General features: G+C 41.2%; 3 protein-coding genes across 4 annotated transcripts in view; 1 reads left to right on the top strand and 2 right to left on the bottom strand.

The window, feature by feature from the left end:
• The window catches only part of asah2 (N-acylsphingosine amidohydrolase 2), a 14002-nt gene extending 5654 nt beyond the window's left edge, over nt 1-8348 (bottom strand). The window contains exons 1-8 of the mRNA XM_084741265.1: nt 8251-8348; nt 6392-6529; nt 5268-5371; nt 3548-3691; nt 3064-3240; nt 1501-1628; nt 1286-1363; nt 13-133 (exon numbers count right to left, since the gene is read on the bottom strand). Coding sequence (XP_084597391.1) covers nt 13-133; nt 1286-1363; nt 1501-1628; nt 3064-3240; nt 3548-3691; nt 5268-5371; nt 6392-6524 — 885 coding nt within the window. The 5' untranslated portion in view covers nt 6525-6529; nt 8251-8348. The remainder of the gene's footprint in view (nt 1-12; nt 134-1285; nt 1364-1500; nt 1629-3063; nt 3241-3547; nt 3692-5267; nt 5372-6391; nt 6530-8250) is intronic.
• A 799-nt stretch (nt 8349-9147) lies between these two features.
• Nucleotides 9148-14606, top strand: LOC146311467 (microfibril-associated glycoprotein 4-like). 2 transcript variants are annotated; one of them, XM_084741277.1, is made up of 6 exons: nt 9148-9212; nt 9881-10036; nt 10940-10975; nt 11828-11924; nt 12003-12170; nt 13497-14606. In XM_084741277.1, the coding sequence occupies exons 1-6, from the start codon at nt 9207-9209 to the stop codon at nt 13748-13750; spliced, it is 717 nt and encodes a 238-aa protein (XP_084597403.1). In that variant the 5' UTR covers nt 9148-9206; the 3' UTR covers nt 13751-14606. The 2 variants fall into 2 exon arrangements, with proteins under 2 accessions (XP_084597403.1, XP_084597402.1); XM_084741276.1 differs by lacking the exon at nt 9148-9212 and having other exon boundaries at nt 9842-10036.
• A 2089-nt stretch (nt 14607-16695) lies between these two features.
• On the bottom strand, nt 16696-19323 carry LOC146311466 (microfibril-associated glycoprotein 4-like). The gene is made up of 6 exons (XM_084741267.1): nt 19182-19323; nt 18886-19032; nt 18721-18759; nt 18514-18610; nt 17585-17752; nt 16696-17363 (listed from the first exon to the last, which is right to left on the bottom strand). The coding sequence occupies exons 1-6, from the start codon at nt 19185-19187 to the stop codon at nt 17113-17115; spliced, it is 708 nt and encodes a 235-aa protein (XP_084597393.1). The 5' UTR covers nt 19188-19323; the 3' UTR covers nt 16696-17112.
• Nucleotides 19324-26520: the final 7197 nt, after the last annotated feature.

Raw genomic sequence — 26520 nt, 5'->3', positions numbered from 1 at the left:
GAGTAGTCTCACCTGTCCAGGTAGTTCTCCGGGATTCTTGTCCTGCTCCATCAGGTAGGAGGCGTAGCCCATGTTGTCACTGCTCACCATGCGGTTGGTGTAGTTCATGCTGACGGCGTGGACAGCGAACCAGCTGTCAGGAGGGGCGGAGTCAAACTGACAGTCAGTTTAAACACTGTGACTTGCCCTGTCCTGTTGTTACCCGAAAATGAACAGTTTGAACAAGATGGCCGACAGGATGTTGAAAAATGCTACACTGAACTTGTTGTGTATTTTAGAGTGCTGCTGAATTGACGTGAATAATTAAAAACAAAATACAAACAGGCACGTGATGTGAAAATGAAAGTAAACAAAGTGACGCTCAGCACAAACATGAAAGTTATTGTAAAAGAGATTTAAAGTCCTTTAAAGTTTCTTAAAATTTCTTTACTGTCTGCTCAAAACTCAAAAATCTACTGCAGTCTGTTGCCTTGAAATTCACAGTTTTTCATTTTTTACAGTGTGTCATCGTGACATGCAGATTTCCCCCTCGAGTACAGACACGCCCATTTTTTGCTGATCCCATGCAACATATTGTTTGCATGCAGTATAAATGTAAAAATCATCTGATTTAAATAACCACAGCTGTCCATACACTGCTAAATTGATAAATTTAAAAACTGTAGATTATCAGAGATTAAATATAGTTAGTGTTACATGTGCTCTTTGATTACAGTTCAATTAAAATATTTGATGAGGTCAACTCAAATATTTTCAGTCAGAACTCAGTATTTTCACTCACACCTCATTGCAACAAGTAAAGACACTGTAAAAACAAAAAATCCGAGAAATATTTAAATTTCAAGGCAACTTTATTCAACAGATTTGACTTTTGAGCCAAACTCATCTTTTAAAAAAGTTCCAAATAAAGACCAATCAGGTTCATAGATCACTGTAAAATATGGTTTGTTTGGGTGGCTTCTGAAAATCACAAGATTGAATTTTCTCAAAAGAAGAAACACAAATGACGTGAACGGAAGATTATAGATCAGCAAAACTTTGTTCAAAGTTTCAAAACTTTCTCAAAGGTCTGAGTTTGATTCAAAACTTGAAAATCTGCTGAAATCTAGTTTAAAAATTAAACTTGAAAGTAAGTTAAGTTTTAAGTTTTATGTTTTTTGAAAATGTAATACTGTTTTTATTATTATTATATGATGATGATGATGATGATGATGAGGGAAGGCTGCCGCGTGTGTGTGTGTGTGTGTGTGTGTGTGTGTGTGTGTGTGTGTGTGTGTGTGTTTACCTGAGCATGCCGATCCCGTCTCCATCCAGATCAGTGAACTTCAGCACCAACACCTGTTTATCTGTGTTCCACTTGTACCTGAGAGGATCAATAACACTCATCATGTCTGAATATCAGAGGGAAACTGTAGGATTATTTTTCTCCCTGTAGTATAATATGTATAAAAATATGAATCTAATCATCTATTGATGTGTACATATATACACGGTATATACCTGTGTCTCTCGTCCTCTGGGTTGTTCAGGTACGAGTGAGGACTTCTGTTCAGGCTGCTGTCGTCCAGCTCTCCTCTGCTCCTGTAAATCCTGCCTGGCCTCATGTTAGCATGGGCTATGTCTATACTCTGGAAACAAGGGTTACAATGTTTAATGCATGGCGCGTCAGGCTAGGTTTATAAACTGGAAAGTTTTACATTAAAAAGTAGAGATTAATGTTTTGTTGGGTAACAGCAACTTCTGGTTACATCAAGATAATCTGGTAACAAAGTTTAATATTCTTAAATCATCTGTATCTATTTATGTCACAAAATAACTGTATATGGATTCATACAGGATGTGGACGTGGTTTATGTAGGACGCTGTTGGAAAACAGTCTGGTTAGGGACAAAGTTGTGTGAGGTTAAGGTGAGGAGAAACAGACTTTGACCAAACACTGGGAACAAGAACGTGAGCTGCTGTGTCTAAGTCTCCATCATGCCCAGTTCGTAGCATCGGTTAGCGTCATAGCTCAGAAAATGTTAGTGTTGAGCGAACACCTGGACAGGTATAGCCCAGAGCCAATCACAGCAGAGTACAGGTGTGTCTTCCTGCAAAGCATATGGAGTATGCACGTCCAGCCAGTCTGTTTAGTCTCCCCTGTGGACAGTGTCAGCAGCAACATGTATTATTGTTTAAGTGTACGTTATATTTAGAATATTTTCACCTCTTTATCTTTCTGTCAGACAGACTTTTCTGACAGGAAACCACCGTTACATAAGATGAATCTCACTCTCTACAAACCAACCAAACTCCACTGACAAAATCAGAAAGTTAGCTGTTGGTCTGCTGCTGCCTGTGTTACTGTGTGACTTCATCAAATCTGAACTAACACTTTAAAACAACAAAGTCACACAATAACACAAACACACTGACAGTTATTTTTTTTATCCAAGTTTCATCTTGTCATGTCTTTTCCTTTATTTTCATATTTTGTCTTGTTATGTCTTTTACATCGTTTGTGGCATCTTTTATGACATTTTCATCGTGTTGCATTTTTTTTTGTCTTGTTATGTCATGTTATGTTGTTTTAACCTTTTTACGTCTGATGGATGCACTGATAGATAATAATCCTCCTCCGATTCATTAAAACTAAAGTGAGGAGCCTGTTTTGAGAATGTGATGTCAATGGAATGAAAAGTACAGATATTAGTGTGCAAATGTGGGGAGTAAAAATAAAAAGTTGGTGGAAAAATAAATAGTCAAGTAAAGTACAGATACCTGTATGGAAGCCAAGGTAAGTCATAATGATGAGATAAAACTTTTTTATCTCATCATTATGACTTACCTTGAGGATATTTTTTCTTTCAGTGGTGCAAACGGGCTTCCATATACCTGAAAGCTCTACTTAAGTACAGTAACAAAGTATTTGTATGTAGTTCTAGTTTCTCGGTCTTCACATTGCGTCACATGACATGGACAGCTGAGGGCTTCCTACAGCATCACGGTTTCAAACAAAAAGCCAAACCGCTGCACGGATTTAGAAACACGTGTTGAGCTGAACATTAACTGAACATCACTCACCTTGACGATGCCGTTGACCAGCGGCTCGATGGACGCCTTGATGTAACCTTTACTGCTGATCATGAACAGTGTGTACTGGAAATATCCAGCTGGTCCACAGTGTGTGTGTGTCCCACTCAGAACAACGTTGTCCTGACGGTACAGATCCCCATACTTCACCTGCAGTGCCTGCAGAACCTGGACACACACACACACACACACACACACACACACACACACACACACACACACACACACACAGTTTCTACAGATACATTTAGATTTTATTCGAATTGTATCTTTTTTTTCTGTGTTCTGTGAGAAATGCAAACATGGCAGGGAGTTTTTTCTCTTCTGGCAGACTGTGTACGTGTGGAACCTGATCTGTGTCCAGCACTGAGCGCCGTGGAGAGGTGTGGCTACGTAAGACCATGAATACAGTAAAGCACAGATGCATGTATGTGTGTGTGTGTGTGTGTGTGTGTGTGTGTGTGTCTGTATTTACCTCCAGTCGTAGCCTCTGTGATATCATTCCTACGTCTGCGGTGACGAACACCACTCTCCGCCTCCCGTCGTCAATGATGAAGGCTCGGCTGTACAGGCGAGTGTGTATGCCTGCAGCTGTCTGCTGAGGGTTTGCATAACCCATCTAAAACACACACACACACACACACACACACACACACACACACACACACAGAGAGACAAACAGGTGTGATCATCTCAAAGAAAATAAAAATGGTGAGCTCACTAATGAAGGTCCAACATGAATCCACTAAACTGAGGAAATCTGAACGGATTGACGCCACTGTAGATTTCCCTGCTGTGGGACTAATAAAGGAATATATTATCATGTCTTGTTGCTCTGATACACAGATGCAGGTCAGTCTAAGTCTAGACAGCAGTACTGCTTGGGAACTTTAATACTTTTCTGGCACAAACTCTCTGGTATTAAACTCTCTGGATTGGTATCAGCAGTTTTTTTTTTGAACAATATCCATTCTCCAGCAGCAGGCTGGATAAAATCTTACGTCCTTCACCCCAGCAGCATCTTCCAGCTCCTCCTGATTGATCCTTTCCTGTACCAGATGAGATACTGTGTATAATCCATCAGGTATGTTCTGGGTCTAAGGCGGGCAGTGAAAGAGTGCATTCGTTCGCAACTAATGAATGTGAATATAAACAAAAAGTAGACAGACTGCCAAAACATCCTGTCAAACAATGGGAAAGAGTATTTTCTGATAGCCTCAAACAAGACTTGTTATCATCATGGAAACACTACAGGAGCACATGTAGTACATCAGCTGAAAACACAAGTGCGTGACTGTGTTTGTGTGTTTAATCACGGTGCGGGTTGGGTCACAGGACAGGTGCGGATTTGACGGATTTGACTTTGCGGGTGCAGTTCAGAGTGGACCCGTGCTGATTTCAGTGGAGGAACCATAAAGATTATCAGTCCTAACACACCCAGTCAGGCAGGAACCGTCCCGTGTCTGCTGCAGAGATCGAAGGTGAGTTTGTGTGTTTTCCTACAGTCCTCAGTAAGCTGCTGTTTAACAACAACAACACATATCATCCACCTCAACTCTCTTCACAATTATACCACATACAGGTATTATATATTTTAAGGGGGAAACAGGCTACTTCCACCAAATGTGTAGGATCAGTGTGGGATCAGGATCGAGTTTGTTTGATTCGGTGCTCAGAATCAGGTTCAGTTAGGGCCAACTACAGGTGAGTGTCTGCATCAACAGGATCCGAGACCTCACGGATCGGGACCAGCACCTATTTAATTGGATCCAGCACCTCACTACAAAAATCAGAAAATAAAGGTTGATTGATTAGTTGAAGCCCCACAGTTCAGCAACTTTGAGCTGTAAAATGGTGAAATAACTTAATTACACTAACAAAGTATCTCTGGACATTAAGTCACATACTTACATACATCACTTACATCCTGCATCACCTTGTTGGGGTTTATTTCACAATATTGACCTGCTTACTGTGCATGATCACTTAATTATTCCATTCCCACCGACCAAAGGAGCAAAGTGTCTTTAAATTCTCCTCTTGTTTTAAGTAGTCATGGTTAGGTCAGTTTCACCAGTCAGTGCTGTTGGGTGCCTATGGTTTAATATACACTGAGCACTCGTATAGAGGGAGGCGGCGTGTGGCAGGAGGCCCTGAAGGCAGCATCGGTGTTTGGTGTGTGTTCTGATACTGACCAGAGGGACCTCAGCTGGTGGCCCGGTGCAGTCGGCTCGACCCACTCCGATCAGGTACGGCTTGTGCTGAGGCTCTGCAGTGGGACGGACGTCTGGCTCTGGAGCTGATGGGGATGGACAGAGATGGGAAACTGTCAACTCTTTCGTCAACAGTACTGGTTATTTGGGACTCCACTGAAACTGAATTTCTTTTCTTTGCTTTTATTCCTTAAAATGAATTGCATTTTTGGAGGCTTAAACATATTCAAAGTCACCAAATTTGGGAGTTGCATCGGTCATGGTGAAAATTTATGTCTGCTGTGGTTTTTAGTGGTGGGTGGGACAAAATGGCCAGGCCACACCCACTAAACAGCAGCCCCAACTATATATTTCATCAACATACACGAAAATTGGTAGACATATGTATCACACCCAGACGCACAAAAAAGCCTCTTGGAAGTTGCCATTTTGAATTTCATGGTCATTTTTGGCGTTGTCCCCGTGTTGTATTTTAACAAACTCTTCCTACAGAATTCATCATAATGACTTCAAAGTCACCGTGACTACTTTGTGATCAGAATTTTATTAAAAGGCTTTGTAAACTCTGAGGGGTGTGGCTGTGGTGTGGCGTTGAGTTTGATGTCTTTCCATGAAACAGGAAACTTACGTGATAAGTGATATATTTACATCTATAGTAGCTGCACCCTGGGCTTAGCTCCAAGACATTTGTGGTTAGTTTAAAGAATTGCACACAAGGCAGGGTGGTTTTCCCCCTATAGCAGAATGTGTATGTGTGGGACGAGACCTTTCTCCAGCACTGAGTGCTGTGGAGAGACGTCTGACTATGCAAGACTACATTTATAAAAAATAGAAACTTTATCAAGGGACATCAAAGTTCTCCTCTCCTGCTCATGCTGCTAGCTTGTTTCTGTTCGTACTGTTAGTGTCCCAGGTGTTAAGTTGTCCATTTCAGTGTGAAGGTTGCAGCTCAGAGTTTTGTTGTTTCCCAGTGACTTTGAAAGCGTAGATGCAGACGCCACGATGTGGCTTGGATCAAGTGTTTAATGGCAGGACTTATACTTGCAGTGAGTCGGACTACTATAGATGTAAATATATACTCTATGTGTGTGTGGTTGTGTTCTTACCTGCATGTGATTTCCAGGTAACCATCAGTGTGATCAGCGTCACACACACAACTGTCATGATGATGAACAGGACACCCAGTGTGGCCTCCAGAGCAGAAAAACCACAGCACACCGACTTCCTGCCCCCCGCCATACTGTCTGTGAGCACAGGAGGAAAAACACTGTGAGGAGCTGTTTCCAGTGTTTCTGTGGACGGCTGCTTCATGTTGTGGCCCCTGGGTTTAGGGCACAGTCACAGAAGTGCAATTAGTCGACTCTGTGATTAAACACGCTACCCTTGCTAGCCAGCACCAGAAATACCAGTCAGTCAAACTATTTATCAATATTTTATTAACACACAATGCCTTTTAACTGTTGCCTGTGAGGTGTTATGCAGCTGCCTGCCACTAGGTGGCACTGCAGCCCCTCTAACCCAGAGCATATGCTCCGATGGTCCACCCAACTCCAGATGGACATTAACCCGCTGCTGCTAGCACTGCTAACGTTAGCCTCACTGTACGACAGGCTGCAGCTAACATCAGCTGTAGGTGAACGATGTCATGTACCTGCAGACTGTGATTCTTTTTAGTCTGAAAAGTTGAAGTCTTTGTCGTGTTTTGTACGTTAATGTTTAATGTTCGTATTACACGGTGCAGTGTCTCACATTTCAGCAGCATTTAAAATACCATTTGCCGATTGTAGACTGCGATTAATGGCTTTGAACGACTCTTAATACACACAGTATGTTTTTGAGACATTATCAGTTAATAAACTGCTCATTTTTAACTGCTTTCTGAATATTTTCTTACTGTTACATTAGTCCACTAGTCTAAATTTAATGGACAGGCTAATTCACCAGGAACATAGTGTGAATACAGATGAGCCTGCTGAAGCTAGATTTGTATCTTGTCATGCAGGATGAAGCCAGGTGGGGTCAACCACACATTTTGCTGCTGTTGGCTGAGGCCGCAACGTCAAAGTTCATCAAAGTTGAACTCCACACAAAGATGTGACTTTGCTTTTGCACTGGATGCAAATGTTTTGTTTGCCCCTTGGACGTAATGGATACCTACGTAGTTCTTACCTGAGTAGTTTCTATGAATTTTTTTGTCGTTCTAAATTAATAGGCTGGAATGAGTAACTGTAGCACCAGACACACAGTCAAAGCCTCAGCTTAGCTGCATTATTATATTGTGATGTTCCAAGTAACTTTTATAATCAAATTACTTCAACGGTTTTGGGATGTTTCTGACCATTTGAAGCTACTAATATTTATATTCTAATAAAATAAAATTGAAATTTTAAATAGAAAAGGCAATATGTTGCAAACAGAAAAAAATAAATACCATCAAACCTTTAACACTGATTAATGTTAATACATTTTCACACCTGAGATCAGAGTCTGAGGTGAGTCTGAGAGTTCTGCCTCTGTGCTCTTATATTAATATTTTTCTATACTGTTGTTACATATAGTACTATGATGTACATAGTTGACATATTTCGTCATTTGTTGCAGATATTTGACATGTTAGAATACAGTAACCGAAGTTACTACAGCAATCCATCGCAAATACATCCATACAATACTTTTTAAATAAAATGGTTTCATTTTAAACCATCATCATCATCTCACGGGCTGGAGGGAGGGGGAGGTTACCGGGCCCCGGGCCCCGGGCCGACAGATTGAGGCCCCTGTGTTAAACGGTCACTCAGCTGCCATAGATAACTTCATGATGAAAAACAGCTTCCTACAGCTCAGACAGGCTGCTGTGAGATCTGTTTCCACCGAGCCACAGAAAACCCACACAGGAAACAGACGAAACCGAGTTCAGACGTAAAATGAATGAGACTGTGAGAGAAGAGAAGACCACCGTACTCACCTTCAGTGTGAAACCCAGCAGACTGTGTGTTTGTGTTGAGGCAGTCTGTTTTACAGCTCAGCTCAGATGTTATCTAACTGATAAACTGCAGGTTTTCTCCTCACTAACTCCAAAGTTCACTCACCTGAGCATCACTCAGATTATAGATTATAGATCAGTGATCACAGATAAAACAGATTTTACAGCAATGAAGCCACAATAAATTAATTCAAACTCTTATCAAGCAGATTTGTTTTTGTCTTCGATGTTCATTCTTGACCTTGGAAACAGCACAGCAGTTTATAACGTCTGAACTCAAGGTCCACTCCTTTGCTTCTTCCTGTTGTGTCTGAATGCACTTATTGATAGTTATTTGAACAAAAGCGTACATTGGATCAGTGGAATGTAATGAAATATAATATAACAGGTGACAGGTTTTATTGTCAGCCTCTTCCAAGTTGGGTAAAATATAAATAAAACGAGAATTCAACGATTTTCAAATCCTTTTTGACCGATATTCAACTGAATACAGCACAAAGACAAGATATTTAATATTCAGACTGATACACTTGATTGTTTTTTGTAAATATACAGTCATTCTTTAGGGACAGGAGCATGTGTACCACTGTGATGCAACAGTCCCAACAGGAAGTTGTGACTGCAACATTGCAACTTATCACTAAAATCAAGTTTTTACTTCAAGTTAAGAAGTTTCCTCTTTGGTCCTTCAGAGGAGCTGCGTCCCCACGACGTGGCGACATGTCAGGTGAGGGTGGAACCAAAGTTCTGTCAAGACAAACACACACAAGGAAATACAGTATGTTTACTCCACTTCAGTAGATCGTTTCACAGTTTTATGGAAACAGCAACCGTTTAGTTATTCATTAATCTCTGGAACATAAATAAGACAGAGGGACATCACAGCATCCAGACATCAGGATTTTCATCAACGCACCTCAGCAGAAATCTGACCGACCATGACAGTAAGTTTGTCACTGTTTGTTGAGATGTTTATCAGTTTACTGTGTTTCTGAAAACTGGTCACCATTCACTTCCATTGTTTGGGAGAATCTGCAGCGCTGTTTTCCTGTGAAACTCCAGCAGCGTTGTGTTGACTAAAAAAAACCTCAAACCTCAATCAGCATGAGGTTTAGTAGATTTTCCACCAATCAATGGTTGTTTGTTTAACTGAATATCAGAAACATGTGAAACAGGTGGAGCACATGTTCGGAACAATTTTTCAACAAGTGATCAATCTGGCAATATTTTTTCCATTATCAATGAGTTGTTTGGTCCATAAAATGTCAGAAAATGATTCCAAGACTAAGTCCTGAAATACTTAATACTGTCGAACCTTAAAATAATGGAATACAGTTACTTTATTTTTGTATCCAGATTACAAAATCCTGTTACATGTAAGATTCCCAAGCCTATTTGAAAATATCCACAGGTTAGTTGGAGTATTGTCTTTTTCAGAATCAGGACAAAAAACAGAATATTTTGTAAATGTAAACATAAATATGTTCAAAACTGAATCAGCCACAGCACACAGGGTTTCCCTGCGCCGGCTGCAGAGGCCAAAGTCTGAAATGTTCAAATTATTTACAGTGTTTTTAATAAAAACCAAATGACAACATGTCCTCTGTTCCAGCTGGTATCAGTCCTCGTCCTCCTCTTGGCTCCAGGGTTGAGCAGCTGCGCGCGTCTCGTCCTGCCAGTGGACTGCAGTGACATCTATAATCACGACAACAGTCGACCCAGTGGAGTTTACACCATCTATCCCATCGGAGCCACGTCTGCTGTCCAGGTACAACTTCTGACTGAGGCTTCTGATGCGAGTAGGCGTCAGTGCTGTGGGCAGCGTGGTCACATCTCCAGCTCCCTCAGTCAAGAGAGGAAAGGTTTCTGTCGGAGCTGATAGCAGCTGATGATGATTTAACATAATAAAATATATAAAACATTGTCAAAAACTAGAAATAATGTGTTCTTTATTAGACAGTATTAAAGCTGTTATTAGAGCCTCTTTAGACCGTATCAGAGGGTCATTTAGCACACATTACAACACAACTGTACTGTAAACTAAAGTGAAATTATATGTACTGCACCATTTAAAAACAAAGCTCAGGCCAAAATTATAGAGGCAGAGAAAAATTTTGTCTGACAGATTTGTAATAATACTGTTGGCAGAAAACGTGATTTGATTTTTTTACTCAGTAGGAACTGGTCTTGGCTACTCTGCCAGTTGTTTGCATTATGTTACATTTCTATAACGCCCGCGCTCACACACAGTTTTAAGCAGCAATAGCTACGTATATTCTCACTGTCTATACACACCGGTGACTATGATGAATTTCCCTCAGATCATTTGCGTAGCTAATTAGCAGGGTTGAGCAAAGTGGAGACGTGCTAATTAGTTTATCCCACAATTAATATCCACATCTGTCTTAGTACTTAGAAACCACAATGCTCACCTGTAATCAGTCCTCGGTGTCACCGTGCTGACTTACTGAATTGCTGAAGACCCCTATAGCTGCTCAAGGTGTCTGTGTGAAAGGCATATTATTTTTCTCTTCAGTAGTACAGTATGTTTTGGGTCTAATGCGGCATTAGCAGTTGAAGCATCAGCAGCTGCACTAGAGACAGTGCACAATAGCACAATTGTATATTATAATTCTAAATGTATTAAATGTAGCATTATGTTCTTTTGTAGGTGTACTGTGACATGGCCTCACGAGGACGATGGACGGTAAGTATTTTAATTCAAGCGCCAAATTTGGCTCACAGGTTCTCAGATTGACCGGAGGCCTTCCTTTAATTCTAATAAGTCACATGATTAAGGTTCTGCCAACTATCTGATCTCTTTCCAGCAAGTAATTTTTAGTTGATGTTCTTATTACTGTGTATAATCCTGATTTTATGCTTTAAAATGAAACCTGGCAAGTCAACAGTAGACCGTCACCAGTTTGAATCATAAAGGTGCAACACTGCATACAATATCTTTATCCTGAACCTTCGATACAGGATGTTCTGTTTGATACACAACCCACGTTCCACACACCTTGTCCACCAAATATTTTCATGGAATTTGCTCAGTACAGTAGAGTAGTACATAAACTCCAAAGCGTAAGTGATCCACCGAGCTGATGGAGCCTCCAACATAATATTTGCTGTTTGGCAGCGTTCTTGTTCCCAGTGTCCAGCAACGCAAAGAGTGGCAGATCGGACTGACACTGGGTTAGTGAAATGTTACATCTTTGGACACACAAACGATCAAACCTAAATCTTTTGCAACAGAATCACCCAAATGTGTCAGTGCACAAGAACTTCACTGTAAAGGTAATTGACTTGTTCATCAGTGTGTTCATTGTTAAAAACCCAAAATGAAGAATCCGGTGGCTGATTTATTTGTTGTGATTTCAAGTGTTGCCTCCATTCCTTCTGAGACTGCACAGGGTTAACACGCCCTCCAACTGAGAACAAAAGCAGCTGATTCCTGTATGTAATGTGTATGTATATGTATGTAACACTGGTATGAACCATGTTGTCTGGAAACATCAGCTGTCAGATATCTTACTTGTTTTCATCCCGTCCTCCCCAGGTGTTCCAGAGGAGGATGGACGGCACGGTGAACTTCTACAGGGGCTGGGATCAATACAAGATGGGCTTTGGTAACGCTGCAGGAGAGTACTGGCTCGGTGAGAACTGAAACAGTCATGTGACTTCATGAAAATCACGGTTTCTGTCTTTTAATGTGTGCGTATGTCTGTTTTCAGGTCTTGAGAATCTCTTCCACCTGACACTGAGGAAAAAGTACGAGCTGCGAGTCGACATGGAGGACTTTGCAGGAAACAAAGTGTTTGCTGGTTACTCCTCGTTCTCCATCAGCCCAGAGTCCTACGGATACACACTGACTCTATCTGGATTTATCGATGGAGGGGCAGGTGAGTTTATTTTATTTTCACACAGCAAGAAAGACTGACTTCAGACTGACTGGCCTTAGGTTGGATTTTTTGTCATGCTAATGACAATTAACAAAGAGCTGCACAAGATCCTGCCCTGACCTGCCCTTTGCACCTACAGCACACAGTGCAATACACCTATCAGCTGTGCACGAGTGCCTTGATTAATTCATGCGTGAGTTTTAGGTAGAACACACAATAAACCAATCAGAAAGTCAGCTCTCATCACCTTTAAGAAGCAGGTGTGCCAGGAGCATAAGTGTGGGCAGCATGACAGTGAAATAACCATGAGTGTCAGGAGAGGTCAGGAAGCCTCAGGCTTATAGAGGCCTCCCCTCCCTTTAAGAAAAAACAAATCAAAACAAACAAATGAACACGATAATACTAATCTAAACAACACTCACATAATTTAATAAAAACAATATTTACCAGAAACACATACAATGAGCAAAGTAAAAGAGAAAAGAAGAGAGAAAAAGAAAGAAAGAAACCCAGAAAACAGTCAATACACAAATAATCCAGTGACAACAAAACAAAATACAAACAAAAGAAAAAACAACAACACTATATTACAAAAAGAAGAACAACACAAGACAGCCTCAAGGACAGTGGGAGGGGCATTACATGAGCAGGACTGGATGCTGAAGCTGCATCTCAATCTGAGCTGAGACTGAGGTGCAGCTTCACGGCCTCCTGTTCTCCATCATCTTCTCCTCTTTCTCCTCACCTCCCATCATCACTCCTCTGTTCTGTTAACACTACTGTAGGTGGAGGAAACAGAAGCAGAACAGTGTTTCTGAAACTCGAGGGAAGAATCATGCAGAGGTTTCAAATGGATTATCTAACGGGTATACAACCAGCATCATGCTCTGACAGAAGCACGCAGACCTCTGTCTCCCTGACTGCATCTTGCACAGTGGAAACACCATCATGTTGACGGAACCTGTTCACATATACAAACATCTGGCAAAATACTGAAAACCACTTCTGTGGTAGTTTTGCTCGTCATCACAGCTGATAATTAAAGCTTAATGACCAGTTCATGGGTGTGTGAGTGTCTGTTTAGTACCTCAGTTGTGTTAATAATAATATGTAGTTTGACATCAATGGTGGTGAATTTCTCTGTGGTTGCACTGGGTGCCAGTATAACCAGTACAGCTACCAGGTGTGAGGTTGAGAAACTAAGTATGAGCACAGTGTTCCTGGAGACGAAGCAAGATGAAGAAAGTACAGGTAAAAATGGACTGGGATCAGTCGTATCGTAATGTTCTGATCATACATGTAAATAAACTTTTCGTGTCTCTGTAGGAAACTCCCTGGGTGGTCACAGCGGACACAAGTTCTCCACCTTCGACAGAGACCAGGACACCTGGTCTGGAAACTGTGCCAGATCATACCTGGGGGCGTTCTGGTACGGTAGCTGTCACAGGGCAAATCCAAATGGGATTTATCGTTGGGGGGCTGATGGCACTCTGTATGCTGTTGGAGTGAGTTGGTACACCTGGAAAGGTCATGACTACTCTCTAAAGACCATCAGCATGAAGATCCGTCCTGTGCAGTAAACCTCCGGGACCGACACACAGCCAGAGATGGGCACAAATACAGGAGTATCTTGGTGAAAAAATAATTGCACATCAAATGTATTTAAATAAAATACAAAGTATTGCTGTGGAAAATATATTTAATTACAAACCTGTTCCAAAAAAGTAAAGATGTATATAAACCCAGAATGCAATGATTTTCAAATACTCATTATGAATGTGATGCCTGCAACATGTTTCACAAAAGTCGTGACAGGAGCAATAAAACACTGAAAGTTGCGTAACGTTCCAAAAACACCTGTTTGGAACGTTCCACAGGTAAACAGATGGTAACAGGTGACAGGATCATGTTTGGGTATTAAAGGGGCTTTTTCCAGAGATGCCCCTGATTATTTCAGAGAGATGATGCCATTTACAAAAAAACCCCTGAAATGTATGAGTTTAAACATTAAATATCTTCTGTTTATACGTTCTGTTTTTAATTACATTTTACTCAACTTCTGTGAGACTGAAGCTGAGCGCTCTTCCTCAGGTCCTGATAAGATTTGCTCTGTAAATTTCCCTCTTCATGAATCTGAAGCGGACAGTCAGGACATCATGAAGGTGGAGGATTCAGGGGTGCATGCTGGGTGGTTTATTGATATGATATCTTCCTCTGTTGTTTTAGTGTGTGTCACTAACCTTTTCTTTACATGCAACATCTGTTCATATTTTAATTTCAGCAAACAGCTTCTTTCTTCAAGCCATTATGAGGAACATAAATATAATTGAACAGTGAGCGTGTTGCTGAACATGTTTCACTTGTGTTTAGCCAGAGACTGATTAGGGTAATTGTTGTACAGTTTTTTTCTACAGTTTAAACCTGGGATAAAAATGTCTTGAGAATAAAATGACAAAATTAAAAGTAAATTTTAAGTATTTGAAATACACAAATTAAATGTAAAGTATTGTTACAAACTACATCTCATTTTTTCTGCCTCTCAAAATACAAATTACTCAAAAGTAATTAAAATGTATATTAAATCCATTTAATTGAAATATTGACAGTCTTTGTGTACAGCAGAATATCATCCCTGTAAACCCTGATGTCAATCATTATCTGCTGTATGGTGACAATAAATGAGAAGCTGAGCAGAAAGCTGATGGGATCTGATGTCTTCACTTTGTCTCCTGTGTCTTTCTGTCTGAATTATCTCTGAAAAGTTTAGAGGATGCTCAGTGGTTTCCATCCCTTTGTCCCAGGAGACCCCCCAACAGGAGACAAAGACAGCTCGAACACAGAGCACGAAGAATCAAAGAGACTAACTGACTGGAGAGCTGAGTCTAAAGTCCTGCGGTATGGAAGAGTCAGGGGCCTGGATTATATAGCAGAGTTGATTGAATATGATTAGCAGCTTGGTACCCAAAACCTGCACACCTGATCCCACTCCTGTAATCAAGCACACAGAGACAGAGTCTCAAAGCATCCAAATATCACCACTAAAAATGGTTAAAAATCAAGATATCAACACTAAAAATGTTTCAGAACCTTGGTATCAATGATGAAAATGGTCTTTTATGCAGAATTTATACAGACTCTTACATAAATACAAATTGCAATTTTTGTTAATATGCAATTTTGACAACCTCAGAGCTGCCTCACAGCAAGAAGGTCCTGAGTTCGATCCCCCAGCAGACTGGATCAGGGCCTTTCTGTGTGGAGTTTGCATGTTCTCCCCGTGTCTGCGTGGGTTCTCTCCGGGTTCTCCGGCTTCCTCCCACAGTCCACAGACATGCATGCAGGTTAATTGGTGACTCTAAATTGCCCGTAGGTGTGAATATGAGTGTGAGTGGTTGTCAGCCACTGTGATGAACTGGCGACTTGTCCAGGCCCCGCCTCTCGCCCAATGTCAGCTGGGATAGACTCCAGCAGCCCGCGACCCTTCTAGAATAAGCAGTTACAACCTCAGAGCAGCAAACATCTTGGGGACTGCCAATGATTTTTGCTGTCCCCCTTTGGTGGGCCCGGACCCCAGGTTGGGAACCAATGAACTAGTTCATCAATAGCTGAGGAAGAAGCAGAAGGTTTTGCTTTACGTTCCACATAGTGTCAGAAGCCAGAAGGCGCTGGTGATGGTACGTCTGGTTTCCAGGGATGGGACTAGATTCCACAAACTGTCCAAAACTGTCAACAGACATAACGCGCTTTTTTGATTCAGCAGTATCTGTTGTACAGTAGTTACATGGATGGAATAACACTTAGTTCATACAATAATACACTAAGATACACTGTAAAGCAAAATAAGTTACTGATACTCTATACTAAAAAGTTGGTTTGCACAATTGTTTTGAGTTGATGAACGTAGAAGTTGGAGGTTATCGGGGTTTAAATATAGTTAATGCTACATGTACTCTTTGATTACAGTTAAATTAAAATATTTGATTAAGTCAACTCAAATACTTTCAGTAATGTAACTTTATTCACACGTCTCACTGCAACAAGTTAACACACTGTAAAAACTAAAAAGCTGAGAAAAATTTAAAGGCAACTTAACTGAATAGATTTGAGTTTTGAGCCCAACTCAGATTTGTATTTGATTTGGTCAGTCCACCCAAGTATAAAACATGTCGGCAGTGGGCGGTGCTATGACTTTAACTGTATGTGGGACGTCCTCAGGTCAAGACCTTCAGCAAACCTGTGAAGTCTGGATCAGATTTGACCACGCAGACTGAAGCTACAACAACTTCCTGTTTCATCAAAAGATGAAACATAAATATTGTCCGTGCCACCAGGGCATCACAATTTCATGAAAACTCACAATCTTAACAATAAAGAATCATCAGGGTCTTAATGCTTTTAATGCTCTTGTTCTGTAGTGATGTGACTGTCCCTCTTTTTTATTTTCCTTAAAATGTGACCATCCCCCAAAAGAACAGAGAATCCAGACAGAGAGACACAGGAGACGAAGTGAAGACATCAGATCCCATCAGTTTTCTGCTCAGCTTCTCATTTATTGACACCGTTCAGCAGATAATGATTGACATCAGGGTTTCAAACCTCCAACAAACATTGGAGAATCATTTCTCTACATCAACACCTTTTTGACTGAAGACTTCACACCCAGAAGCTGCTCACACACATAATCAGTCTGTCTTTTATTATACCCACTGCTGATCTCCATGTTTATTATTATTTTTTTTTAATATTTGCTTTAATTGTTATTGTATATTTTTGTCTTTTCATTTGCTCTAAATTGTTTTGGTAATTAATGAAGTTACCAACAAGTTATCTGACTCTGTGTGTTTGCTTCCATCTTAAGATTATATGTGATTATGTACCAGAGACAGACAAAGAGAAAATAATCATCAGCTGTACACTGGTCATGGAGAACCACTGCACACAACTATACAGGACGGATCTTAAAGCTGAGGGTCTTCAGGGAGTAGTCATGACCCTTCCAAGTGTACCAACTCACTCCAACAGCGTGGACAGTCCCGTCAGCCCCCCAACGATAAACTCCATTGGGGTTCGTACGGTGACACAGGTTGTACCACCACGCCCCCAGGTAGCTTTTGGCACAGTTCCCACTGTTCTGGTCCTGGTCTTTGTCGAAGGTGGAGAACTTCTGTTTGCTGTGCCAAGTCAGGGAGTCTCCTACAGAAATACAACATGAAACAGAGAGTTTCACAATGATACTTATGATACTAATACTACAACCACTACTGTCACGGCTACTGTACTGCTACTCTAAAACATATTACTGGGAGTTTAGAGACTTGGTGAATAAGGATGTGATGAATAAGAGGAAGTGTCTCTTACTGCAGAACAGAGCGAGACCAATAAATTAGCACCCTCCTTCCTGCCCTGATGCTCACCTGCCCCTCCATTCGTGAATCCAGACACAGTCATTCGATATCCGTCAGACTCAGGGCCCACAGAGAACTGAGAGTATTTAGCAAACACTTTTTTTCCTGTGAAGTCCTCCATGTCGACCCGCAGCTCGTACTTTCGCTGACGTGTCAACTGGTGGATGTTCTCAAGACCTGCACACACACACACACACACACACACACACACACACACACACACACACACACAAATGGGTAACTTTACAGCCAAACTGATAGTGATAACACTGATGGATATATTAAAGATCAGGATATATTTCATTGTGTTGCACCCACATCTTGACTTGTAATGCACAAACAAGAAGAAGAAGAGTGAAATATTGTATATTTTGTGCCTCATGCAGATTCAGTAAATGTTTGCATCTTCAGATAACTGTTGAAATGATCCACCTGTGTGTATTTGAGTGCATGTGCATGACACTTGTAAATAAGCATAAATAACCAATAATACCATATAAGGCTACACTTCCTGCCCCATATGTTAGGAAGTGTTATCAAAGAGTAAAAAGAAGAACTTAGCAAGTTTGTTTCAAGTCCAATTTTCAGAGATCCAGAAAACACCTGAATGTATGATGAGTGCTTCGAAGGAAAATGTAACTCAAATACAATTAGAGAAACTCCTTGAATTGAACTCTCTAACTGTCTTAGAGATTCACAAAGTAAATCTGTCATTTTAATAATATCATCCAGTGGAGTTAGAACAAATCTGTTCATACAAGTGGTTCTTGAATGAGACACTACACAAGAAAACTCGCCTCTTTAAGACTGAACACTGGAGACACAACATTCATGAAAAATCTCATATCTTGATCGACTCAACAGAGTTTCATGTTTGTACTTTCTGAACAGTGACTCTCATGAAGTCACATGACTGTTAGTTTGGTTTCAGTTCTCACCGAGCCAGTACTCTCCTGCAGCGTTACCAAAGCCCGTCTTGTATTGATCCCAGCCCCTGTAGAAGTTCACCGAGCCGTCCATCCTCCTCTGGAACACCTGGGGAGGACGGGATGGAGGGTTAACCACCAGTTATCTGACACATCACCAAATGTTAACACTTCAAACCACTTGACTGTAACTTCAACTTGACTTCAGTGAAAACTCACCGTCCACCGTCCTCCATCTGTCTTCATGTCACAGTGCACCTACACACAAACACACACTCGTTGGTAAATGTGATCAAGTTGCAAACACGTGTTGACGTCTCATCTTGGAACCAGCAGCTCTATCATCTGAAGGTCTACCTACATCCCAGAGAGGATGAAGTGTACCTTGACACGAGACAGGCACCCTTTGGGGTAGATGGCGTACACTCCACTGGGTTGACTCTTGTCTTGCTTCTGGATGTCACTGCAGTCCAATGGCAGGGCGCAGCGGGCCAACACTGGAGCCAGGAGGAGGACAACGACCGATATCAGCTGGAAGAGAGAGGACGGAGTGAGGTCTGATGCTCCCGTACTGTTTTGGAGAAATGTGTAATTTTATTCCATTTTACCTTCAGTTTATTCTAACTTAAGTACTTTTGGGCAGGTCTGAGACAAACAGATGTATGAAGTTTAAGACTTACCTTCATTGTCAGAGTTCTGCTGAAGTTACGTATTGAAAATCCTGATGTCTTCACCTTCAGAGGAAACGGAGATAAACTGCTACTTCTCCTACTTATATCCACAGAGGACACCGTGATGTCACACCAGTTCCACCAATAACAAACCAGCCTGTGGCACAGGTGGGGTTTAGTGTTTGCCCCAACATCATCCCCTACAGCAGTTTGTTGAACTCCTTCCATGTGAATTCTTCAGTCTTTCTCCTGCTGAAGGTCCATGTCTACTGCAGACCAGATCCTGTTGTTTCACCACTGTGAACATGTTGTCCTGAACCATGAGTTGAAGTGTGTTTAGTCTCTGGTCTCCTGGTAGATCAGTTGGTAGAGCGTGACCCCCAGCAGCTGCCCTGGGTTGATTCCAACCTTTGCTGTGTGTCAACCTGCCTTAAGCTGTACTATCAATCAAAAGTACAAAAAGCCCCCAAACCAAAGACTATCATTGCCATGTGATGAACTGTGAGAGTTATTCTTCTACAAGGGTAAAAGAATAACATAAGCAACATGGAGATGCACTGAGTGAATAAGGTTATAGTTTACAGTTCATTATCTTTACCAATTAACACAGCACTTAGCCCTTTCAAAGTAAAGGTCTGATAACAGTTTAAAAGTAAGCAAAATGCTATTAAATGTCTTTTTTCAATTTGTGGGCCGCATGAAACCTTCCCGTGGGCCACATCCAGCCCCCAGGCCACATTTTGCCCAGGTCTGATCTAAACCACAGACAATAAAAGTGTAGTTTACACATAAGAACACTAGTTGTTTCTGCCACAAACACCAGAATGTGTTGGTATTTTGCAGGTTATTATTAATTAAATAGCGCTGAACATTACAAAATGATGGTGACTGAAATTCCATTACATTGGGAGATAACTAGACATGTAACTAATTACTCTTTCACATTAATAATGCAATTACAATTAATTACATTTAACCCTAGAACACTAACGTCGGGTGATTTTCACCCACACGATTAGAGTCACATGATTTTCATTATGATGCTGCGGTCTGAGTTGCATGGGTTCTTGGGTAGCTTCAGCCTGCTCACTGACGTCATAAAAGGTAGGCATGTTTCCCTGCTCCCATCCACGGTTTATTCAGCAGGCACTTGTTCGGGTGATTTTCACCCAACGTTAGTGATTGAGAGTAAAATATTTTTCGGGTGTATTTTACCCGACATTAGTGTTTGTGTATAAAATCAGATGATAACAACATTCAGGTCTGCCACATTTTTGCCCCATATCACACACAGCTGTCCTGTCACAGTCCTGTCACAGACTTGGTGACTTTGGCATGCCAACAAGTAAGTAAGTAGCTAATGTTCACTTACATTAGCAGTCGTTAGCTAGGCACCTGCACCGACTGTATGTAAGGCACAAGGTAAGTTGACGTGGTCCTGGAATTTGTGTGTAACCCTTATTTAGTGTAATGGTTATGAATAAATATTACTTTATGGTCATTTCAAATGAAATTCATATGTTCAAAAATAATTCATAGTCAGCTGCTCATTTTTCCCCACTCAAAAAATGCATTTATTTGATCATCTCTTCCACAGTTGTCAGTGATGCAGGGAGACTGTGCCTTCACCAGACAAGGCTCACATGTCCCAGGAATGGATTAACAGAAGAGCAAGTTCCCAGTTCCATTATATTTTTTTTGAGGAATTTTTTGTTAACGAGACCCTAATTTTTCGCTAATTTTTGAGCCTTTTTATAGGGTCCCCCCATGATACCTTTTTTTTGGTTTGTGAGATGTTGTATTATGGAAAATAGAAGAAAAGTGCTTCAATTTGCCATGTATTGTTGTACTTTAATGTATTTTGGTGAGAAATATTTTTTATTGGGTATATTATTTCGGGTAAAATATACCCGTCGTTAGTGATAGTGTTACTAATTTTAACGTTAGTGTTCTAGGGTTAAATAGACCTATTATTATTATTGTCTTATTTATAGTATAATAAACTGTATAACTTCATCATCATAGAATTGTTTATGAACAATGTTTGTTTAACATGTCGATGTATATAATTTTAGAGTTGAATCAAAAACATGTTAAGTTTTGGTCTGATATGGTCTGATGCCTTAACTTGTCGTTTAACCAGACATTGGTTGAAAGTTAAAGAGACTTTTATTAGTCAGTATTTTTGTTATATGACAATGAAGGAAAGAAGAGAGAAAGAAACAGAACAATAGGAGATTAGTATTAGACTGTATGATTATGACATTGTCTGAATCACAGGCCACAACAAAACATCACGAGCGTGTGTCATCCACCTGCACTGCTATAGTGGTAAGTAATGAATTTATTATTAAATTATAAATTATGTGTCTGGACAAAAACCCAAAGAAGAGGAGGAGAGGGAGCAGAAAATGTTTGCAGTGACAGAAAACATGCTACATTTTGTAAACAGCTTACAGAAAAGTTAATTATTTTTGGTGTATTCTAAGTATATTAAAATAATATTCATTAATGTTCATTTGTGCGCTGTAACATGTAATGATAGAGAGAATGTCTCACAGTGTTATGTTGGACCACCATGTTGGAGCATGACATGTAAGCCTGGTTTATGAGACAGGTTGAAGAGTGAGTCCTCGTCAGGACTGTACAGGAAGACAAGCTGCACCCAGCTCATCACTGACGGTGGTTTTAATGTGACTTACTGTGATGAATAAAGAAGTGACTGGCCTAAAGGAGCAGAACTGGTTAGTGTTTAAACAAGAAGGAGAGAATACAGCCTGGAAGAAACCAAACAAGACCCCCCCCCCCCCACCAACTGTTTGATTTCCTTCAGGCTGCTTCACTGTTAAAACACCAAAGTCACATCATAACACAATTAAACTTCAGGTTTTTAAAGCAGCACTGAGGTTATTATTCTTTTTGATCAGAAATAATCAAGGGATTGTATAACGAGAATTCAGTGTAGTTCCTCTTGATTGATTGGTTGGAATCGGCTGTAGAGATCAAATCTAGAAACAAGTGATTGTTATGGTAATAAATAAAGCAGTGTCACAGTCTGGAGGAAGAAGCTGCTCTTCAGATTCTTCCCCAGTATCACTGCTGCTTGGTGGGTATCAGTGATGTTCTGGGTGGTTTTAATGACCCGCTGTAGACTCCTCCCATCCTGTGCCGTGCACATCCCATGATGCCAGTTTGTGATGTTTCCTGTCCACTGTAGAAGGGCAGAAGAGTGTGGCACGAACCAGCTTCATGGGGGAGATTGTGTTGAATGCTGAGCTGAAATGTTGGTGTTGTTCTCCTCAAGGTGAGTGAAGACTGAGCAGAGATGGCATCCTCTGTGGACCCGCTGGTTCTGAATACATGAAGTGGTGAGGGCCCAGGGCTGTGCACCAAACTTTGATCCTTTCATGTCACCATCCAAACTGCTTTGATACTATCAAGTTTTGAAAAACGCCTTGTCATTCGGTAAAAGATTCTGATACCTACAGGCTAATCTCATCGCGTGTTCGTGTGCAGATCTGATAATGCTGGAAATGTGCCAAATAAAAACAGAGGACAGAGAGGGGGATCATTGTTTTTATAATACCAGCTGCTTAACTAACCAGAACACTTTACCTATTAGCTCATCACTGTTTCAGTTGGAGCTGAGACGGAGAGTGTTTCTGATGGTGAACATTGTGGTTGTAGCAGGGTCACAGACACGCTCTCATCTGTTGAGGTATGATGAGACGACATTAGATTGGATTGCATGAATCACCACCAGTGCTGGGGTTGTATGTTGAGGATCTAAAGCATGTGGTCTAACATGTATGGTGTACATACATTTAGGGTGTGTCTGACTCCACTTTGCTATTTAAACTGCACATAGTCTGGGAGCAAAGTCAGATGCAAGGCTCAAAGAGGTTATATTCAGTCTCTTAATTATTCAAAATTGTGTTTTGGGTGTAACATAAATGAATCCAATCTGAGTGTCATTTCTCATGACCTTTAAGAGCCTGGTGTGCTGGCCTCCGGCGCGTTGTTTAAATGATGGATTCCACAAGTAGTAGAAGAGAACAGAGACACTGAAATGACCCACTGGTAGTAACTCAGGCACTGTGGTTAACTTGCAGGTTGGTGAAATAGGATGGAGCATCTCTTCCCATCCGAACTGTGTGTGCTTTTCTTTTTTTTTTTTAATATTTTAGCTACATTGTGTAGTTATAAAAACAGAAGTTAAATGAGTCTCTTTTTGAAAACATGTTTGAGGAGACGCATCAACACAGGTTGTTTATTCTTCAGCCAGAACAAGAGATGAGATTTGAACTATCAGTCTATGAACAGCAGTCTGCTGCTGGCTAATATTAGCCTGAAGAGCTAAAAGTTTACTGTTCGACACTGTCAGCTGCTCCGTCTCCTTGTAGACTCTCTGTCTTCTCTTTATCCTGTTCTTGGAATCTGTTGCTGATTTCACACGAGCTTTTGTCTGAGTGTGTGTGGCTGTGACATCCAGGTCAGTGTGTCTGCTGTGTGAATGATGTGACCATCGTGGGGTGCATGTGTGAATTTGACCAGCGCAGTGCTGAATGTATGAACATGTGATCACCTGTTAGGGCCAGTCACACTGAAAACTGACTGGTTCTGGTCTGTGACGGGTCGATCAGTGCATCAGTACATTTATTACATTACCAGTATCACTAAAGGTCACACAAAGCAAGAGAGAGAGAAACCAACTTTAGCTTTTCAGCTAAAGTAGCAGACCTGTTTAAACTTCTGTGCAATAAGTGAGAAAGTCACTCAGAGAAGGAAAGACAAGAGGCTGAAAGAAAACCAACAGGACACCCTCCACCCCATCCCTTGTTTGATTTCCTTCAGGCTGCCTTCCTTTCAAAACATTAAAGTACCTGATTCCATGATTAAAATGAAAGCTTTAATACCAGTTAGTGAGGTAACTTTAGGTTTAACCTCACTGTAGGGCTTTTATTAATTTTGAAATAATCAATATCTATATTTAAAGATCCATGTCAGTCCACCACCCTTCATCAGTTACTAAGGTTACAATACCAGCCCATGAAGGGAGAGAGGTTGCGTTGTTAGCTGACGGCAGTAGAAGTTTGCTGTGTTTCCAGTCTGCAGGAGGAAATCACCGGCCTCTTGTTATCCTTACAGAGTCATGAGCATGGCACTAACCTGCTGTTGGTCCTTTTTGTTGTAGCTGCTGCTTGGAAATAACAGGTTTACTGTTGTTTATGGATCTGATCAGAAGTCAGGCGGCTCTCACTGTGAGGGAAAACTCCAACATGTCTGCTGCAGGAGACAACACAGAGATCAGAGAGCCGTGTGACCTGTGAGGTGAGAGAGAGAACAAAGAAAGGGACGGGCTTCTTGTTTGACCTAGTCGGGGGCTGTGGGACTTAGGCCACACTCGACCAATGAGCCTGGTCCATCGGCAAAGTTCACACAGGTGTGAATACCTGGACGGTTGTGGAAGACATGAAGGATTCTGGGAGACTGAGTTCAGTGGCTCCCTTTGTTCTGACAAAGGTCTGGACATGTGATCTCAGCCACCAACCTGGATGGATGGAGGCCCTACATTTCAAAATAAGGGTTCAGTTTAAATCCTACAATGAACAAACTCCTCTGTGGAACCTACATCCAAAGTCCTGCTTCCTAATACAGGCCTCGTTGGTGGTGTAAAGACATTAAGTTTAATCAGGTTATGACTTTAGTGTTTTAACAGCAAAGCAGCCTGAAGGAAATCAAACAGAGGTAGGTGGGTTGGTCTTGTTGATTTTCTTTCAGGTTGTATTCCTTCCATCTTTTAATGAGTTTCTCTCCCTCAGCTGTTTAAACAGTACTGTTCTGCTGTTCTCGCTCTGTCCTGCTCTTTCTCAGCACCATGAAAACTCAACGCCCCCAGTAGCTGCAGGCCTGACCTGGTGTCACCCCTGTTAGCCGGGGAGCCAGGGAGGCTGGATGACTGCCCAGAGGAGCTCCAAAGTCCCAAGCACAAGCCACCAACCTGTTCAGTTTCTAACCACAGTAAGATTCACATCAGCAGTAACAACTCTGAGTTCATTACATTTTTTTTCTGCATGAAAAAAAAAATAAATTTTAGAAGCTGTCACAAGCATTTTTTCCATTTTATTTGTGCAAAGAAATTATTTCAGGACAAGTGAAGACAAAAGCATACGTAACTCCAACAAGATTAGACAACAGACCAAAACAAAAATAAGGGACAAAAGAGAAAACTGAAATAGAGTAAAACAAATAACACTAAACACTAAACCCAACCATCACGGGAGCAGGCTTGAAGCACTGTTATGACGATGGTGTGACCATGGAGGGCCAAACCCCCCAAGCACGAGAGCTGGAGGCCTACTCGGATTCAAATGTCATGGTGAGGCTGATTGGTTGGCGACCACCAGACCCTCAGGAGGTGGTCTGCCCATCTTACTCAGCATTTTTGCCTTCCTTTTCTTTTACTTTTCTCTCCATTGTTCCTCCTTCCTCTTCCTGTTTGTTTTAGAGATATTATTATTTGGTGTTTGGCATTGGGGAGGACCCACATAAAGCCACCCGTGCCGGGGGCCTCCACGACGGGGCACATATAGGGTAGTTTTGCCCGCCACCCTCATGTAGGTGGACAGGGTATTGGATGGGGCATTGATGGTTGGGTTGTGTATGTTTGTGTATGTGTTGGTTTGTCATCTGTGTGTGTTTGACAGGTAAGTAAAGAGTGAGGAAGAAAAAATCACCAAGACCTTCAGTCACTGTAAAGCCATCTGCTCCCTGTGCTTTTTGTCTGTGCATCCTCTGAATGACCTCTGATAATTAAACTATTGTTAGGCCACAGTCCAGTTCTTGCTTTCCACCTCCACAAAGCCTGATATTGCAACAGATACAAACACGAATTTTGATTCTCTAAGTCATCTGAGCATTCTGATGCATACAAGGACTAAAAATACAGTATGTCTGAGATCAGGTCACCTGCAGGTGTTAAAGTGCTATTAATTACACTGTAACTTTCTCCAAGTTACCACATTTTACTCCTTGATAATAAAAGGATTATTTAAAGGTAGATTGATGACTTGTTCTGTTTTCTTCTCTTCCTTGTTTGTCCATGAGTAAAGTCAGTTTTAGTTGAGTGCAGTAAAAATCTGCACCTATTACGTACATAACCTGCAGGGTAGACAAGAAATAAGTTGTGAAAAGTGTCCTGTGGTCTGACGAGTCCACATTTCAGATTGTTTTCACTGATCATGGACGTCGTGTCCTCCGGGCTAAAGAGGAAAAGGACCGTCCAGATTGTTCGCAGCACTGACTTCAACAGACAGCAGCTGTGATGTTTGGACGGATTCAGAGAGAC

Source organism: Lutjanus erythropterus, chromosome 17, assembly GCF_056507025.1.
Source record: "Lutjanus erythropterus isolate fLutEry1 chromosome 17, fLutEry1.hap2, whole genome shotgun sequence".
Taxonomy (NCBI): Eukaryota; Metazoa; Chordata; class Actinopteri; order Lutjaniformes; family Lutjanidae; genus Lutjanus; species Lutjanus erythropterus.
The sequence above is the reverse complement of the archived record's forward strand: the minus strand, read 5'-3'. Positions and strand labels throughout refer to the sequence as shown.